Below are 19,743 nucleotides of genomic sequence, written 5' to 3'. Positions count from 1 at the left end.
TTTTTGTTGTCAAAAGCACACCCGGGTACTGTGTGTAGTGTACACATGTGTACTGATGTATATTAGGATTATCTAGTGCATCACGCTTAGACAGCCACAACCTGTCTTCAGCTGAGATCAGCATCCAATGGGGGTAGGCATGACTTACGTCTATTTAGACCCTTTTTTGTCTGCGGACAGGTTTAACATGTAATCATATTAATTACTCAATTTGATTAAGGATACTGGGACAGGTTGGTTGGTCTTGCTGGTTGGGGGGAATACATGTTGGTCTAACAGGATGTTTATATGAATGTATTAATGATTCAAGAGGGTGGTGATTGATTTAATAAACAGATGTTAAACGTCTCTCCCCCTTCCCCATCTCTGTCTCTCTCTCAGGATCTGTCGGGCTCGATAGACGACCTCCCGACGGGCACCGAGGGCGCCCTGAGCCCTGGCGTGAGCACGTCGGGCGTGTCCAGCAGCCAGGGCGAGCAGAGTAACCCGGCGCAGTCGCCCTTCTCCCCCCACACCTCGCCACACCTGCCGGGCATCCGTGGGCCTTCGCCCTCCCCCTCCGGCTCCCCCGCCAGCGCCAGCGCATCCCGCTCCGGACCGCTCTCGCCCGCCGCTGTGCCAGGTGGGTGCAGAGAATGCCACACACACACACACACACACACACACACACACACACACACAGGTTCACTCATGCACCTGATGCATGCATACACACAGTTAAATATAGTCATTACAGGCTCCTTGTTATATGATGGTAACTCTCCATAACACACACATACCCACTTTAGTCTGCATGGTCTACCTCCTTTATTCTCCAGTTATATTTACTTGCATGCTTTTACTCTTTACTAGCATCATTTTGTTCTTGGGTAATCTTTACAATCTAATGATTATTCTCATACACACTCCCAATATCGACTTGGCTTGGATTGTTAGTATTTAGCACCATTCACCATATCAGGCATGTTGTGCCCAGTTGAACCCAGATCAAGTGTTCTACACAATAGATTTCCATATAATTGCTTATTCTCGTTCACTGGGCCTCGTAAGGCCTGACAATCACTCAGCACACACTCAAAGAAGCTTGTTGGGAGGGTTAGTGCAGTGCTCTCTGGTGTCAGATACAGAAGTACTTGGCCCACACTGTCTCCCTGAAAAACACCATGGCAGCACGTCATTGCTGTGTTGCCGCGAGGCATTTCCTGTGTGTGTGTGTGTGTGTGTGTGTGTGTGTGTGTGTGTGTGTGTGTGTGTGTGTGTGTGTGTGTGTGTGTGTGTGTGTGTGTGTGTGTGTGTGTGTGTGTGTGTGTGTGTGTGTGTGTGTGTGTGTGTGTGTGTGTGTGTGTGTGTGTGTGTGTGTGTGTGTGTGTGTTGCCCTGCAGCCTGGTGTGCCTGTAGGCGAACAGAGATATGTGTGTGATCTGACCTACTTGGCTCCGGCCACCTGTCTACCCCTTAACCAGCGCCACAAGGCACAGGAGAGTTAGAACCTGTTTAAGGGCACTGCACTGATAGAGGAACATAGAACATAATTACGAACCTAATTAAAGTTATAAGTTAAAGTTGACTGATATTTAGCAGACACTTTTATCCAAAGCGACATGGACTCGCAACATAGAAATGGAACCTCGTGACGTTTCTGCTGCCCACATAGAGCTTAACAGTCCCTCCCACCGCCGATTCAGAAAGTAAGAATTCTCCATTGAGAACTGGAGTGTAAGCCATAAAATCGTAACTGTCCATGGTAGACTTAAAAACAGCTATGACATGACCTAAGCAATTGTATATGCTCATATAGACACCAAAAGTTCATGGGGCATCAACCTTGTTTTGAGAAAAAGAAAATGTATTCGCGATTTAACTGAAAAGTATTACACTACCCAAAATCTTAACGCGTAAAAGCCGGTTAAAGAGTCTTTGATTGGTAGAGAGTCTTCTCGTTAATCGCTGGAATCAAGATGGATACCAAGGCTGTCAGAACTGATGTTTTGCCATTCAATGAAAACTGTTTCTCATTTGAATTTACTCAATGGGAACTAAGCTCTCTCGGAGGAGGAGCGGGACTGTTGAGCTCTATTACGATATTTAGAGTTTGATTTGTGGATACACAAGTGAACATGCCTTTTTGATCACCTAGACGTAGAGGTTCAATTCAAAGCACATTGATTCCCCTCACACAGAAGTACGCACTTCAATCAAATGAAATCTGTCTCATGCATGCGGCGATTGCCATACGCAAAGCTGTATCCCTCCAGTGCTACGCTGGTAGATCATCCATTGCACACACTGTGTTATTTTTCGGCGACCCAATATACAATATACTCCTTCATAGGGCCCCAGATTTCTAGCACCATTGACTACAACCTCCTCCCCGTTCCTCCCAAACAGGAAACCAGATGCCACCCAGGCCTCCTAGCGTGCAGTCGGACGGCATGCTCCACTCCTCCATGAACCAGCCACCGATGGGGCAGGACCGGGGTAAGTGTGTGTGTGTACACTACACACACAAACACACACACACAATTAATAATTTTATTTGGTACGACTGATATTGATTACATCATCTAAATATTCACAAAGAACGTGTGCACACACACACACACAGCACAGATGGCAGTGCAGTGGCAGGATGGGTATGAGTGCCTACCTTCACTCTCCTCCTGGCTGGCTCACCAGAGGCTGTTTGTGTGCTGACAGACAGTCAGTATGTGTCCCGCTGCTGCTGCTGGTCCTTCAGGGTGACCCTGCAGACTGATGTCTAAATGTCGTTGTCTTGTTGAATCTTTATCTCATCTGGGAGGTATTCCATGTATATGGTTTAAAGTGACAAACAGTGGTTAAGTTACTGTAACTCTGAATGAGTAGTAAACCTTTGGAAAGCAGAGCTCTATGGATTTATTTTGCCAGTGAAAGAAGTCATAGGACTCCTCTATTAGGAGGTTTACCAGTAACTATCCTAACTATACTATGTAATTATCCTGGGTTAAGGGCCGTTCACACCAGGAACGATAATGGTAAACATAACCATAACATAACCAACGATAAGTGATGCATATTAGCTGGAACGATACTTTTTTGTTGTTATGTTTAGTTATTGTTCTTGGTGTGAAAGGCCCTTTATTCACTAAATCACTTGCTGAGTAGCGAATGCCACCCTGGTGGTTTGCCCTCTGTGTGTATGTGCTCTACACTTCTCTGTTTGGGTCGTCCTGAATGCTCTGGGTATTTGCAGCACACTTGTTATTATGCCACACCATCACTCTTCTCTCGGCCACTTAGCCTCTGTCTCTCTGTCCTCCTTTTTACCTGATCTCATGCTATCTGTCCATCCATCTTCACCTCTGTGTCACCTTTCTCTCTGCTGCTTCTTTTTCTTATCTTCTGTTTTATCCATTTGCTTTTATCTTGAACGTCTGTTTCTTCATCTTATACTCATCTCCTCTCTCTCTATCTCTTTGTGCGTGCGTGCGTGCGTGCGTGCGTGCGTGCGTGCGTGCGCGTGTGTGTGTGTGTGTGTGTGTGTAGTCTACATGAGGAACCCTCAGATGCCTCCGTACGGCTCGCCTCAGTCTGGCTCCGCCTTATCTCCTCGCCAGTCCTCAGGAGGCCAGATGCATGCTGGGATGGGTCCCTACCCACAGAACAACTCCATGGGTAACTACGGCCCGCAGGGAGGCCAGTATGGCCCGCAAGGTATCATCTCCTAAACAGTGTAGTTTCCTCAAAGCACCCAAAGTACTCCAAAGCCCCCTATTCTAAAGAACCCGTGCCAGCAAGGTATGCCATCTCAAAAGATGCTATCCCAAACCCACATCCTAGACGATGCAAGTACCTGATCAGAATGGCCCATCATAAACAGTATACATCCCTCAACATACATTGTCGCAATTAGGGCTGCACAGTTATTGCAATCGTAATTTGAACCAATGCAATTATCGAGTTGCAAAGTCTACAAGTAATTGTGCATGGTTAATCTTGTTACATTTATGATTTTTTTTATTCATGTCACCCTTCTTGTGTGACGGACAGTGAAACTCACCAATCAGGAGTGCTGTGCTTCTCATATGCTTCTCTAGCCATACTACCAATCAGAAGTGGCACAACTTAGAGACATTTGGATTATTGAAATGAATCTTGACATAGTCATTCAAAATCATATCGCAAATTGCAATCGTAATATATTTCATATTTTCCCCTAATCATGCAGCCCTTGTCCCAAATCTCCTTTTTAAACAGTACAGTGCCCCCAAGGTACTTTGACTCAACCTCCTATTCTAAACAACACAGTGCCCTTAAAGTAACATATCCTAATCTCTTATCCTTAACAGTTCAGTAAAGTACAGCCATTGCAGTTTAACTGTGGATCTTGTATGTACGGCCTCTGTTAAGAGACCAGTAAGACTTCTATGACCACTAAGATATCAGTCATGTCATGATCCTGCAGACATTAAGATGGCTCAGTTTGTGTTTCTATCTCACGTTTAGACCCAGACCAACAGGCACAGACACGCACACGCACATGCACAAGCAAGTCACGGGCAGGGCAGACACACAAACACAGAGACCCAGCCACTCACATTGGCATCTCTCTCCCTCTCCAGGTTATCCCAGAGGACCCGCTGGCTATGCTGGCATGCCCAACGCCAACTACGCCGGCCCGGGCATGGGAGGCTCCATGAACCCCATGGCTGCGCAGGGCGGTGGGGGTCCCTACGGGGGGATGCACCCAGGGCGGATGGGCCCGGGGCAGATGGGAGCTCGGCCCTACGGCCCTGGCATGGGCCCCAACATGGCCGGCATGCCCCCGCAGGTGCCCTCGGGCATGGGCCCGCCGCCCGGCATGAACAGGAAACCGCAGGAAGCGCCAGGAGCCGCAATGCATCATGGTCCTCCCACTAACTCCATACACAGGTAAGAGGCTCTGCTCAGTGTTGCTCGTAAGACAGCAGGACCGACAGCAGCTGGTAGTTTGAGAGTCTTGGGGAATTGTCATTCCTCTGAGAAGATTTTAAAAACAGTGTTTTTCACTTGTGATGCACTTGAATGTGTATAATGTGTATAATATTGTGAATCGACATAATGTTATAAATAAATGTAAGCAGTAGGTTTGTATAGGTAGTTGGGCTGATTTCAACCATCAAAAGCTATGCTAACCAGTCAGTGTGTTTGTATGCTTTGTGTATGTCTATAGTTTGTGTACTGCTGAGTATCTTTCCTTTAAACTTGTAGTGCATCATCACTCATCATCATCATCATCTTCATCATCTGCAGACTGGACAGGAGTAGAGATGAGGGAGTTAAGAGAGCAGAGGTTGAGGTCATCAGAAGGAGCAGGTTCAGAGGCGGAGAGGTTCGGAGAGGTCCAGAGAAAGACAGAAAAAGGCAGATCAGGGCAGACGAAGGTCTGGGTGGCAGCCGTCCACCACTCAGTAGGTTCATTACAGGTTCATGCCCCGCACCACATTAGGGACCATGTGCTTGAAGCGACCCGGGTTCCAGTCTGATTCAGGTCGTTTCCCAGTCTCACCCCATCGCTCTCTCCCACCTGTCACTCTATTGGATTAAAGGCAAAAAAAAGAAAAAGAAATGACCATTTGTTTGGAAGTGGAGCCCCAACACCACCTTCATCATCACTGCACTCAGAAGAGAACCTGGAAGCACACCCCGTCTGTGATTGTCGATTTAAAGAAAAGAAAACGCAGCTACAGCTTTTGTTCAGTCTTGTGTTGGGTTGTGTTTGCAGCACTGACCTCCGGTCAACAACAACCACTCATCACAAACATTTAAAATGGGAAATGCTTTTCTTCTTCCAGGCCGCCAGGCTACCCGCAAGGCATGCCGCAAGGCATGATGGGACCTGGCTCCCCATACTCCGCACCCCTAAACAGCATGCAGGGGATGATGAACCAGGGAGGGCCCTACCCCATGGGGGGAAACATGGCCAACAACACCCCAGGTGAGCTCCACACCTGTCCCGTCCTCACCCTGTCTCTCAGACTCCTGTGTAGCTGCTGCTCTGCATCTCTGCCAAGTTACATTTATTCATTTGGCAGACGCGTTTATCCAAAGCGACTTAGAATTACATTTAAGCATTTTAACATTTAAGCACTAGAGCTACAGCAATAGAATAAGATTGAAGCTTCAGTGCAGAGCCTGGTATCTTCTGGTAATCTCCAAAACAACACTGGACTTGGGATGCTTCACGTGTGAATTTAAATGTTTTATTAAATAGGCCAATGTTTCTCATAACCGAAACATTTAAAGCCTTGCAAATGCTCTCGAGATCCAGACTATGTGACTGTGTCTCTGTTCTGCATGCCGTTTGACTGTGTCTGTGTGTGTGTGTGTGTCTGCCCTGTTAGGCATGGCACCCAGCCCAGAGTTCGGTATGGACGTGAAGATGAACCAGGCCCCGAAGATGAACAACAAAGTCGATGGCACCCCTAAGACTGAGTCTAAAAAGGTATCGTACAACGAAGTGGACGCCACCCCCAAGACCAAGCCGAAAAAGGTAGCGTTCAGTTTGGCAGGGTATTTTAACCTTGGGAGTGAAATCAATGGAAGACAGCTTTAGGGTTGTCTAGGACCCTGTAGGGACCCCCCCCCCCCCTCACACACACACACACACACACACACACAGACACACACACACACCTGAATGAGTTGGAGTCGATCCCTCACCTGACCGTCACCGGATGCGATGAGAAGGAAATGGAGAAATCTATGGGGGAGGCTGATGAGTATTGGCAGCTACAAGAGTCGTAATGCGAAGCCTCTGTTCCAACCTCTCCCTCTCCCTCTCTCCATCCCGAGGTCTCCCCATAGTTTTGTAGGTCACAGTAAAACAGGCTGCCTCGTAAAAGCCAGACATTTATAGAAGTGCGTCGCCCTGGAAGGATGTCAAGCCATCTCCCCTGAGCAGTCTCCTTTTATTCCGTTTGAGTGTGTGATTTACAGCCGTGTGTGGAGAAAGAGGAGACTCTCCACTTTAGACTGCGATGAGTATAGAGTCACTTGTTCTGAGATTTGAGGAGACGGCCATTATGCAGTTCTGCTATGTCATGTTTTCTTTGGCCTTTTATTTTGTAAATGAGCCTTTGAAAAGAAAACGCTCAAAACGATTAGCAGCCACTTTGTGCTCTGAGGAGCAAGTCAGCGGATCATACTTAATAGAATTGTGCATGGGGGACTTTGTGTTATATTTGTAACATCGCTGAAGAAAACAGTGTCACTCTTTTGGGCCGTTATTCAGATACAGGTTATTGAAAAGCTTAGTGTTATCCTCGGTTTTTTTATGCCTGTCCATGCTCTGTCCTGTCCGTCATCAAGTAAGACAACAGGTTGGTAATGGAGTGTGAAACTGCTCACGCGCTCTCTGGGTGTGTCTCTGTTGCTCGGCGTGTTGCAGAAGTCCAACTCGTCCACCACCACCAATGAGAAGATCACACGGCTGTACGAGCTGGGCCCGGAGCCCGAGAGGAAGATGTGGGTGGACCGCTACCTGGCCTTCAGCGAGGAGAAGGCCCTGGGCATGACCAACCTGCCTGCCGTCGGACGCAAGCCCCTAGACCTCTACCGCCTCTACGTCTCCGTCAAGGAGATCGGCGGACTCACACAGGTAAGGGAACAGTTGCTCTGTCGGTGTGTGTGTTTATGTTTATGTGTGGGTCCATGTGGTAAGAGTGTGAAAACCTTGGAGAGTATAGTCCTTATAAGTGTGTTTGGTTGTGTTTGTGGTGAACAGTTTTATTTCCGTTTTGCGGGTGTCTTGGTAGCAGTGTATTGTGTATTGTCAGTGTGGTTGTGGTTGCGACCGTTCTTCCCAGACCACCAGGCGAGTGGTTTGAATGATCGGATCACGGTGCATCTTGGTGGTTGAACACACTTGCATTTAGCACTATACACTTCCCATCATATCACCCAAGAGATTTTTTAAAACTAAATCCAAATGATGAGAAATAGTGAGCAAAAGGAATTACAGTACCTTTCAAAAAGTCAGAGTCACCGAGAAATAGAGAGAAGTCTAAAGGCCAACGCCCAGTGGTGGCGTCTAACACGCGTCATGTGACGCCAACGTTTAGAACTCTTACTTTTAATGCAGCAAAGCCCACTGGCAGCATCTGACACGCGTCGACGCCAACGTGTAGAAAATAGTTCTATCTCTTGAGCGTCAAATCCATAGATGTGAATGTCGCCGCCACTGAGCGTTGGCCTTAACGGTCTACTAGTGCTTCATTCTACCAAGTGAGTTACAGAAACAGTGGCTGATACCGACACACTGTCCCCTTCGGCCCTACACAGGTGAACAAGAATAAGAAGTGGCGTGAGCTGGCCACCGCACTCAATGTGGGCACATCCAGCAGCGCCGCCAGCTCCCTGAAGAAGCAGTACATCCAGTGCCTGTACGCCTTCGAGTGCAAGATCGAGCGCGGGGAGGACCCGCCACCCGACATTTTCACCGACAACAAGAAGAACCAGCCCAAGATCCAGCCTCCATCCCCAGGTCAGTGTTAGCTTGGACTGTGGCCGGAGGAACAGGGAAGCTACACCGGGCACGTAACTGAAGCATTCCATTCACGTTGCGTCTGCGCTAACATTTAGCCTCCACTGTAATCAATGGAACTGGCTACAACAGACGTGTTAGCGGCGCGTACGTTTGAAATATTAGACCAGACTTCTAAAACTATTTTTACGCTATGCGAACGGAACACTTCAGTTCTGGACCCAGTGTAGCCTCCCTGTAAGATTGATGTATATATGTCTCTTGTGTTTCTAATGTCTGGCTTATATGTGCAATTTTTTGATGGATATTGTATGGGCTGTCAGTGTGTTACTGTGGAAAAAGGGTTTTATGAGGAATTATTTAATTGGTCCATGTATCACTCTATTCTGTAGATTCTAAATTAGATTTAAAATTGGTGCTTGAACACTTTAATTGCTAGTGCTATTGTATGGTGAAACTTTTGAAATGTTGGAAGGGTTTAGATTTGTTTCAAGTATTGAGGTGCGTGCGTGTGTATAGGGCTTATAATGATTGTAATAAAGGTTAATAAAATGTATTTCTGCAGCTCAATGCGCTTTACCGGAGACGTTTGGCAAGCAGTATTTGGAATGTGATGTATTCCTGAACAACACTCAAGTGTGTGTTCTGGAATGTGCACTCCTCCAGCTCTGTGTGGGTGTGTGTGAGTTTGTTTTGGAGAGGCTGCCCCCGTGGCATGGCACTGGTGACCAGCGGGCGAGAGCCAAGCTTTGGCCACGTGCACCGGACGCCCCAGCCTCTCGCAGCCCTGTGCCAGCATGGGGACTCTTGGCCAAGGCCCGCATATTTGGGTGGGGGAGAGGCTGTGTGTGTGTGTTGGCATCCCAGCGTGGCGTCAGCAGAGGGGATTCCTGTATGTGTGTGTGTGTGTGTGTGTGTGTGTGTGTGTGTGTGTGCTGGGCATGGGGAGCTCTTCTCCTGGCACTGGGTCAGGGATGCAGAGCTGCTGAGGCTACTGCTTACGCACCCTCTATCGCTCTCTCATTCTCTCACACACACTTGCTCACTCACCCTTTAGCATGCTCGCTTCATCTTTTCTCACACTGTTCTCTCCCTCTCTCTTTCTTTCTCTCTCTCTTGCGTGCTCTCTCTCTCTCTCGCTCTCTCTCTCTTGTACACTGCTCGCTACATGGCCCTGAGCTTCACAGAGTACCCCCCCCCCCTTCACCCCTAGAGATTAAAGCTCAGAAATTGATGAATGGGGAGTTGGGGGCTTGCCGTTTTGTGTGTAAATTCACACTTTTTTCCCTCCTCACCACAACCAACCCCCCCCCCCCCCCCCTGCCCCTCACGCACACACACGCACACGCACACCCCTCCTCCTCCTCTTGAGTTCATGCGCCGTCACGGGAAATCCCTACTCAAAGAGGGAGGGGGAGAGAAAGGTGGGTGAGAGGGAGGGAGAGAGAGAGAGAGAGAGAGGGAGGAAATGAGGACCAAGGGGGTGTGTGTGTGAGAGAGAGAGTATGGGTGGAAAAAAAATCAAAGGGGGAAAAAAAGGCGGCACGCTGCCTGAGTAAGTGTGTGTGTGTGTGTGCCCTGTGTGTGACCCTGCTTGTTTACACACTAATGAAAGGGAAGGCATGACTCATCAGACAGCCGTGCTAATGGCTAGAAGAAGAACCAACGCTGTCTCTCCCTCTCTCTCTGTCTCTCTCTCTGTCTCTCTCTCTCTCTCTCTCTCTCTCTGTCTGTCTCTGCCTCTCTCTCTCTCTCATTCTCTCTCTCCTTGCATTACACCACAGACAACAGCCAGTGTCTGAGCCAACAGCCAGCCAGCCGGCCACAAGGACGATCACAGTCCCCGCCTCTCTCTCACACGCACACAAACACTCTCGGCCATAAAGTTGAAGTCTGTCTTCTTCAAACATGTTTGTAAACACACTTTCTCTGGGCTGAGCATATGTTAATGTTATGGGGCTCTGAGATGGGGGCATTTTTGCTGTGTGTGTGTGTGTGTGTGTGTGTGTGTGTGCACTCCCGCACAAATTTTAGCTGAAGAGTCTGAACTTTAGTTTTCTATGTTTTGAGACTGGGAGTGATCTGCACAACTTATGGGTCATGGCACTGGGAGCCTGATTTGGTGGAAGAGAATGACATTGTATGTTATGCAGTGTTTTCTGTTTAATATATGTGTGTTGTCCTGTATGCAGTCTGCTCTCTGTGTGTGTGTGTGTGTGCGCGTGTGCCTTGGGCTTTATGCTCTCCATTTTAATATACTGGTATTTAGCATACGCCTTTGTCACAGGCTCACAACGGCATGTTTGCAAATCGAACCTGGGCTGACCAATTGTGTGTGTGTGTGTGTGTGTGTGTGTGCACTGGGTGCTCTCTAATGCGTGCTTATACTGGGCACCCTGTATCTGATGTTGGTCTGTGTGTGTGTGTTCACCCCTGCAGCAGGATCAGGATCGCTCCAGGGCCCCCAGACGCCCCAGTCCACTAGCAGCTCCATGGCCGAGGGTGGAGACCTCAAGCCCCCTACCCCCGCTTCCACCCCCCACACTCAGATGCCCCCCATGCCAGGAGTCAGGTACGTCACACTCCTAACCCTGACCCCCAACTCTGGCCTCTTAAGCACAGGATATAGTTCTAGGGCATGTTCTCTAGAGTGTTCCGGAACCTGAGCTGTGCTGCCTCCTGATTCTGAGCCCAGGGCGGCTTTGACACATTTTCCATTTTATAGAGTGGTGTGATAACCTTGCACTGCATCCTTTGAGCCTAATCTCTGTCCTCTCTCTCTCTTCATGCACTTTTTCTCTGAATTTCTTTCCCTCCCTTGAGGACACTCTTTCTCCCTCACTCTTTTCCTCACTCTCCCTTCTCTTTCTTTTGATTCCTCTCTCTCTCTCTCTCTCTCTCTTTCTCTTTCTCTCTTTCTCTCTCTCTCAACCGTAACAATACCCAACCATGTTCTCAAAGCACATACAGCCCAGAAACCTGTATCTGAATCTCTGTGTTTCCATCCCCCCTCTTCCCTTAGGAGTAGTGTCAATCTGCAGGACCCCTTTGCTGATGGTGGAGACCCAGCCTTCCCCCGACGGAACTCCATGACGCCCAACTCGGGCTTCCAGCCTGGCATGGGTGGTCCGGGCATGGGGATGGGACCTTACGAGCCCAACAAGGACCCCTTTGGTGGCATGAGGAAAGGTGAGCGTTGGCACAGGAAGAGAGCGAGTGGGGGCAGTAGATTTGCCAGGGTAGTCGGAGTGGGCAGGGTAAGAGTGCGTTGGTTTAGGTTGTGTAGCAGGGTTTCCACCATCATAGAAATCCAGGTAAAGTCACAGAATTTTAAAAATCCCATTTTCTAATCTTGGAAAAGGTCATGAAATTCAGTACATTCACAAGTTTTGTCCTTGATTCACAAGTCCTGAAATCCCTCCCATATGTACACACTGTTTTGAAACTATCCAAGTAAGTTGATACGAAAGACTCACATGTTTCATCATGCCCCTCCCATCATGTCTCCCTGCAGCTGGGGAGCAGTTCCTGGGTCCCAACCAGGGCCCCAACGCCCCCATGGGGGAGCAGTTCAACCGCGGCCCCCCAGGACCCATGGGAAACATGCCCATGGCCCAGAGGCAGCAGTACCCCTACGGCCCAGGATACGACCGAAGGTACGAGCTGCCCACAGTGACTCTGTCTGTCTGACTGGCTGGCCTCTCTACAATTTTGGATGCCCTGTTGGCATAATAAAACGCCAGTACTGCATGTTTCATTACGTGGTGTGTGTGTGTGTGTGTGTGTGTTCTCATTACATCCTTAACATTTGAATCAATGCAAACTATACATTCTGTTTTCACAATATCCGACTTAAAAAGTTTTTGCTTTAAAAAACAACATGTTTAGTAGGAGCACCCCTCACTCTGTGGGCAAATGGCCGGTGTGCGTGTGTCCAGTTTGACACGTGCCTTTCTCTGTCCGCTACAGACCAGAGGCAGGTATGGGTCCAGATGGCGCCATGGGCCCTGGCTCTGCTCAGCCCAACATGATACCTCCCAATGCCGACACGGGGATGTACTCGCCCAACCGGCCCCCACACCAGCAGAGGTGAGTGATATACACACATACCTCCACCACACACACACACACACACACACTTACACACACACCATATACTCTCACACACACACACCCACACACTTACACACACACTTACACACACACACTTTAACCACACACACACACACACACACACACACACACACACCCCTTAACCTCTTAACCTCATACACACCTCAAGTTCACACGAGAAACATGACGTGCCTCAGCCGTTGCAATAGGTGTTAGGCTGTCAGTTCAATTTCTAGACATCTGGAAAGGTGAAAGTATAGATGCCTTAATTAAGATCTGTACAGCCTTGTGATTGTTTCTCCAAAAATACTATCAAAGCATATGAGCCTGTATGCTGCTGATTAACACAAAGCTGAACAAGGACTATCAGATAAGGCTGTTTTTAAAGCTTATTTTCTTGGTACATGGCTGCTCTAGAGAGGCTCAGACTCTGCGTCATGGCCAAGGCTGTGTAAATGTTGTTGTCTGTGTGGTATTTGTCTTTAAAAGTTTTGTGTTTATCCGGAGCGTTCACGGTCTAACTCTCGAGTCCTCCTTCTGCAGGCATGATTCCTATGGTAATCAGTACCCTGGCCAAGGGCCGCCCCCTGGTGGCCCCTACCCCAATCAGCAGCCGGGAATGTATCCACAGCAACAGCCGGTGAGTGACACTTCAAGTAACTCATGTCCCTGCATTGCAAATTGTGTAATTCACTTAGGGTGCTTTTAAAAGTTTTATGAAGGCATTCAGAAAAGCTAGCAGGCACTTGTGTTGATTACAGCCTAGTCATTTAAGATGGTGGGTTACACCTGAATACACCAGCATACCTTATATCACCCTGTTAAATGGCTGGTGGTGTTTGGGTTCTCGTTGCAGTTATATCAGTATGAAGTGTTATAATTTTGTTATACTATTGTTAAGCTACTATTGTTACATTGTGCTGTAATACAATACATATCATTTTCAAGGCCTTTTGCCTAGATCTTTTGCGTCTGCTTTGTTGTTGCTTGATTGTTTGCATTGTTCCTCGCTTGTAAGTGGCCTTGGATAAATCCTCCGCCTGAATGACTTGTGCAGTGCACTGTTTTCATGCGTTATTCCTGACTAGTTATTATTTTGTGTGTGTGTGTTCTGGGCAGAACTACAAGCGGCCAGTGGACGGAGGCTACGGTCCCCCGGCTAAGCGGCATGAAGGCGAGATGTACAACGTGGCGTTCAGCGGTGGGCAGCAGCAGCAGCCTCCCCAGGGACCTCCCCAGGGCCCCCCCAACGCCCCCCAGTCCCAGCAGGAGATGTTCAACCAGTACAACCAGTTCCCCGGCTCCGAGCGCCGGCCCGGGGGCCCACAGAACCAGTTCCCCTTCCCCTTCGGACGGGAACGGGGTCCACCCACCGGCAGCGGCAACGGCGGCGGAGGAGGGGGTGGCCCGAACGCCCAGCCTTCCATGCCCCCTCAGATGATGTCGTCTGTGCCCGACGGGCCGCAGGGCCCCATGTGGCAGGGCCGTAACGACATGAGTTACCCCAACTACCCCAACCGGCAAGGCCCGCCAGGCATGCCAGGGCAAGGCCCGGGGTACCACGGGATGAACCGCTCGGAGGACATGATGTCGTCGGAGCAACGCATGAACCACGAGGGTCAGTGGCCTCCCCACATGAGCCAGCGCCAGCCCCCGTACGGGCCCGGGGCCGGACCGCCCGTCTCGCGCTCCCTGCAGCCCAGCTTCCAGAACCAGAACCACATTCCGCAGGTGTCCAGCCCGTCGCCCATGCCTCGGCCCATGGAGAGCCGGACGTCGCCCAGCAAGTCGCCCTACATGCACTCCGGGCCACCCAGCATGAAGATCCAGAAGGCCGGGCCCCCGGTGCCCGCCTCGCACATCGCACAGCCTCCCGTGCAGCCGCCACTCATCAGGAGAGATGTGGCGTTCCCGCCCGGATCGATAGAGGCCACCCAACCTGTCCTCAAGCCACGCCGGAGGCTCACCACGAAAGACATCGGTACAGGAGCTCGGTTGACCTATTTATGACCTCTTATTGGGTGTTGGATTTAAGTGTAGTGCAGAACGGTGCATTATTGTAAGATCAAGAGGGATCAAAACCTTGGACCTTCTCATTAAGCATCATCTTGATATTTTTAGATTGAAAGACCTGAGGTAGTTGCTCAGTTGTTATGCCATGTGTTATATTAATACATTACTGTAATATTGGCTGGTAACTTTCACCATTGTTGACACTTATAGTGGTACCTATGCAGAGCTAAAACACCTGAGAGGTTTGGTCATTTCCTTGTTTTTATGTTGTTACCGCATGTTTGTTTTGTTGTTTCACAACAGGAACACCAGAGGCATGGAGAGTGATGATGTCACTGAAGTCCGGTTTGTTAGCCGAGAGCACGTGGGCCCTGGACACCATCAACATTCTACTGTATGACGACAACAGCATCACTACCTTCAACCTCTGCCAGGTATGCACCTCTCACCACCCACATCAATAGTCAACATGTAAACAATTGTTAAATAAATATACCATACAGTATTATAATATAGTTTTACATAATTTGATGTTTGATTTGATATTTAAAGGATATAGTGTTACAAGGGCTGTGGAATGTAATGCAACACATGGAATGAGGTTTTAAGAATGCTTTTTGAAAATACCCCATAATTCTGCTGATATCACATGTGTCAGCCATGTTTGTGTGACACTGGTCCCTTCTCTCTTGCTGCAGCTTCCTGGTTTCCTGGAGCTGGTGGTGGAGTATTTCCGGCACTGTCTCATCGAGATCTTCGGCATCCTGAAGGAGTACGAGGTGGGAGACCCAGGCCAGCGCACCCTCATTGACCCCAACGCCGTGGACCACGACCTCTCGGACAACGAGCTCCCACTGGACATGGAGGACATGGACGATGATGAGGAGGACGAAGAGGACGATGCACGAGAGGAGAAGAGCAGCACTGCGGACGGCACTTCGACAGAAGTCGAGGTCAAACAGGAGAAGGACGAGTGGGAAAATGACGACGCAAACGAAAAGAAAGAGGAAGTTGAGTCGTCTTCATTGTCATCATCGTCGTCGTCGGCCAAAGAGCCCCGCGCGTCCAGCCCCTCAGCCCAGGACGGCAACACTACTCAGGAGAGGCCCAAGCAGGCCAGCAAGTTTGACAAGCGCCCCATCAAAGTGGTGCGGAAGAGAAACCCGTTCGCCGGGAGCCGGGCCTCCAAGCTCGGCCATCGGCAGTCGTTCGACAGCGGTCTCCTCCACTGGAGCGCCGGGGGCGGGGACACCACTGACCACATCCAGACGCACTTTGAGATCAGGTCCGACCCGCTGGCGTCACGGAAACAGCCGAACACCTGTGCCAGTCAGAAGCGGAAGAGAGTGACTGAGAACGATGTTGTTGTCGCCACGACAACGACGGCGCCGACAACGCCAGCAGCAGCGCCAACAACGTCAACGACAGACCAGTCGAGCGAGGAGTCCTCTGGGAAGAAGCAGCCAGCGGAGGAAGAACCAGAGCAGCAGGAACGGGCGAAAAGTTCATCCGCGGAGATTGCTTCGGCCGACGCGGACATGAGTCCAGCTGCCTCCACGACTGCACCCAGCACCCCAAGCACTGCCGACGAGGTCCTCTCCTCGCGGCAGAAGTCTGGAGACGACAGCACCCCGGCGGGAGGGCTAACCGGAAGCCGCAACGTCTCCGACGACAAGAAAGACGCTTCCGGAACGCTCACGCTTCACTCCAGCCGGTCGACGCAGCAGGCCGGTAGCCGCGTGCCCATTCTGGAGGACGAGCCGCACAGCAAAGACGAGACGCCACTGGGCACGCTGTCCGACTGGCAGGACTCGTTGGCGCGTCGCTGCATCTGCGTGTCCAACATCGTGCGCAGCCTGTCGTTCGTGCCGGGCAACGACCACGAGATGTCCAGGCACCCGGGCCTGCTGCTGGTGCTGGGCCGCCTCGTCCTGCTCCAGCACTGGCACCCCGAGCGCAAGCAGGCGCCCGTCACCTACGAGAAGGAGGAAGAGGAGGACGAAGGGGTGAGCTGCGAGCGCGACGAGTGGTGGTGGGACTGCCTGGAGGTGCTCCGCGAGAACTGCCTGGTGACGCTGGCCAACATCTCGGGCCAGCTGGACCTGTCCATCTACCCTGAGAGCATCTGCCTGCCCCTGCTCGACGGGCTGCTGCACTGGGCCGTCTGCCCGTCGGCCGAGGCCATGGACCCGTTCCCGTCGCTGGGCCTGGGCGGCGAGCTGTCGCCGCAGCGGCTGGTCCTGGAGACCCTCAGCAAGCTGAGCATCCAGGACAACAACGTGGACCTGATCCTGGCCACCCCGCCGTTCAGCCGCCTGGAGAAGCTCTTCGGGACGCTGGTGCGCCTGGTGGGCGAGCGCAAGGTGCCCGTGTGCCGCGAGATGGCGGTGGTGCTGCTGGCCAACCTGGCACAGGGCGACAGCATGGCGGCGCGCGCCATCGCCGTGCAGAAGAGCAGCGTGGGCAACCTGCTGGGCTTCCTGGAGGACAGCCTGGCCGCAACGCAGTTCCAGCAGAGCCAGGGGGCGCTGGTGCAGCACATGCAGGCCCACTTCGAGCCCACCAGCGTGGACATGATGCGGCGGGCGGCCCGGGCGCTGCACGCGCTCGCCCGCGTGGATGAGAACCACTCGGAGTTCACACTGTACGAGTCGCGGCTGCTGGACATCTCCGTGTCACCACTCATGAACTCGCTGGTGTCGCACGTCATTTGCGACGTCCTGTTCCTCGTCGGCCAGTCGTGACGGCTGGGGGTTTAACGCCTTTTCTGCCTCAGACGCCTCCTGCTCCCCCCCCCCCCCCCCCCTCCCCAAAGCTCCACCATCTCCATAGGATTACTTTTGTTTTTGTTTTACCTTCCTTCACCTGTGTGTCTGCACGAGTGAGTGTATGAATGAAGAAAACAGCAGAAAATGACTGTCGTATTTTTTTGTTCCCATTTTTTATTTATGCAAAGTCACCTCGGATTCCACTAACCCCCACTATCCCCGACCCCTCATCCCACCTGTCTCTCACCCATCCTTGGCCTCTCTAAAGGAGCGATTTCATGAAGTAGTTGTGGATTTCAAAATTGCTTCCCAACACACCCCCCTCCCCTCCGTTCTTAAAAGGAGAAGACTGTAAAGTCGAAACGACTAAACAAGACCCACCCCCAGCTTGGACGAGTGTACTGCCCTTTGAGAAGTACTGACATTTTTATATAAAGAGAGATAAAAAAACTAGATTTAACAAAATTCAACAAAAATACACAAAAAAAATAATAACCTGAAACAAAAACCAACACAAAAAACTGTAACCAAAGTTGCCGTCTTGTTTACAGTGAGTCTGGGAGGGGGGGGGGAGGGGGTGATTTGATTCTCCTCAAAGGCAGGGGCAACTATGGGGCAGGGGGCAACGGGACTGGACGAAGGGGGTGTTGGAGCGCAGGGGTTTTTCTTTTCCGGGTCTGGCGCGGAGCCTGGCGCAGAACCCTCCTGTGAGCAAACGTTGCTGTAAGAAGAACTCCTCTGCGTTGGGCTGGTCGGGGAGGCAGGCCGTCGGCTGGGAAACGGGACGTGTGAACAGATGTGTACATGGGAGACTTGTGCAGTAGCTTGTAGGACGTTTTATTTTTTTCCTTCTTTCTTTTTTTTTTCGTACTGTACACCTTAAAAAAAGAAAGAAACGGAAAAAAAAAAACTTAACATACTGTAATAATACTGTTTCACACTGAGATACGCTGGCTTGGCAGCAAAAGAAGAAGAAAAAGAAAAAAAAAAGAATCCTGTAGTTTTTAAAAACTGATTTTAGTTGATGTCGAGAGAGAGAGAGAGATTGAAAAAAAAAGGCTTTTCCCCCAAAGTGTCGTGAACCTACAACACCCGTACCTCTTCTCTCTATCCCTCGATGACTTGACCCTCAATGAAATCACCTCTTAGGACTGGTCTTTGGCGCTAGATGCAGTCCAGGCTGCAATGTATATAAAACGATGTTGTATATTTGACATCCTTTTTGCTCTACTTCCTCACATCTCTGGCACGCTCTTCTTATGCATCACTTCATCTTGATTCATTTCTTTTCTTTGTTTTTGTTCATTCATTCATTCATTCTTTTTTTCTTTTTTTGAACGAATAAAAAGGCTTAACTCAAAACAAGTCCCACTTTCCTCCCCCATGTCGTCATTGCGTATTGCCATGTGATCTTTCTAACACTTCCTGTGTCAGGCCTATGATGGTGGTGGTCATGGTCGTGGTCGTGGTGGTGGTGGTGGGGGAGGAAGGGGAGAGGTAGGGGTAGGTGGGTTGTACAGCTGCTGTTCATTGCAACCCCCAAAACCTGCTAACCACCCCCCTCAAAAAAAAGCAGATCAAGTTAACAAGTTTTGACTGGTCACCAGGCGTTTGGAGCAGGACATCAGCTAGTTCACCACTGCACGAGTCAGAGCTCTCCATTGGGTGGAGAGGTCCGATCGAATGATTTTATTTACTTTTTTCCCCTCCTGTGACATGGATTACGCATATTTGTATTTCAGACAATGTAGCTAAAACCTTGATGTAAATTCCTTTTTTTTTCTTTTTCTTTTTTGGGGCTTAATGAATATCATTTATTCAGTATGAAATCTTTATACTATATGTTCCACGTGTTAAGAATAAATGTACATTAAATCTTGGTAAGACGCTTTGTGATGAACTTATTTATTAAATGACGTAGTTTCACTTTGGATTTTTGGGACCTTACAACTGATTTGTGTTTTCTTCCAGTAACCAATGTGTGTGAGATGGAGTTAGTTGCCCTGCTGGCATTGCACATTGTATGAGTGGCATGTTGTTACCTACAGGCCCCCCAGTGTTAGTATACGAGTAGCGACTGCATACAGGCAAAAGTGTGTGGTATGGCTGCTTAGACATATAATGGAAGAGATATGGCTTTTTGAGAAGGTATTTTAAAGGAATATAACAATGATTTGTAGATGGATTCATGGATGGTAGTGTAGGTGTTGGCTGCTGCATGCAGAGATGGAGTGTCTCACATGTGACAATGATGCACACAACATTGGAATAAGAATGAGAGGGATGTTTAAGTACTTATATTTATTTAGCACTTTGCTATCAATAGCCTACTGTAGACCAGTGTCA

The 19,743-nt window shown here is 49.8% G+C and overlaps 1 protein-coding gene across 5 annotated transcripts in view; it reads left to right on the top strand.

The window, feature by feature from the left end:
- arid1ab (AT-rich interactive domain 1Ab) overlaps positions 1-19,281 on the top strand; it is a 57,523-nt gene extending 38,242 nt beyond the window's left edge. For 2 of the 5 annotated variants that reach the window (XM_076302242.1, XM_076302239.1), the window contains 16 exons: positions 382-622; positions 2,389-2,478; positions 3,526-3,693; positions 4,602-4,911; positions 5,814-5,956; positions 6,363-6,511; positions 7,409-7,618; positions 8,302-8,503; positions 10,943-11,075; positions 11,526-11,692; positions 12,018-12,159; positions 12,473-12,592; positions 13,160-13,256; positions 13,736-14,597; positions 14,933-15,063; positions 15,328-19,281. In XM_076302242.1, the coding sequence (XP_076158357.1) occupies positions 382-622; positions 2,389-2,478; positions 3,526-3,693; positions 4,602-4,911; positions 5,814-5,956; positions 6,363-6,511; positions 7,409-7,618; positions 8,302-8,503; positions 10,943-11,075; positions 11,526-11,692; positions 12,018-12,159; positions 12,473-12,592; positions 13,160-13,256; positions 13,736-14,597; positions 14,933-15,063; positions 15,328-17,373 (5,211 nt within the window). In that variant the 3' untranslated portion in view covers positions 17,374-19,281. The remainder of the gene's footprint in view (positions 1-381; positions 623-2,388; positions 2,479-3,525; positions 3,694-4,601; positions 4,912-5,813; positions 5,957-6,362; positions 6,512-7,408; positions 7,619-8,301; positions 8,504-10,942; positions 11,076-11,525; positions 11,693-12,017; positions 12,160-12,472; positions 12,593-13,159; positions 13,257-13,735; positions 14,598-14,932; positions 15,064-15,327) is intronic. The other 3 variants (XM_076302240.1, XM_076302241.1, XM_076302243.1) reach the window with 3 other exon arrangements.
- Positions 19,282-19,743: the final 462 nt, after the last annotated feature.

The sequence above is a fragment of the Alosa pseudoharengus genome, unplaced genomic scaffold (assembly GCF_046254945.1).
Source record: "Alosa pseudoharengus isolate Yale_2024_CS ecotype anadromous, Long Island Sound unplaced genomic scaffold, YU_APseudo_1.1 YU_APseudo_1.1_scf_23, whole genome shotgun sequence".
Classification (NCBI taxonomy): domain Eukaryota; kingdom Metazoa; phylum Chordata; class Actinopteri; order Clupeiformes; family Clupeidae; genus Alosa; species Alosa pseudoharengus.
The sequence above is the reverse complement of the archived record's forward strand: the minus strand, read 5'-3'. Positions and strand labels throughout refer to the sequence as shown.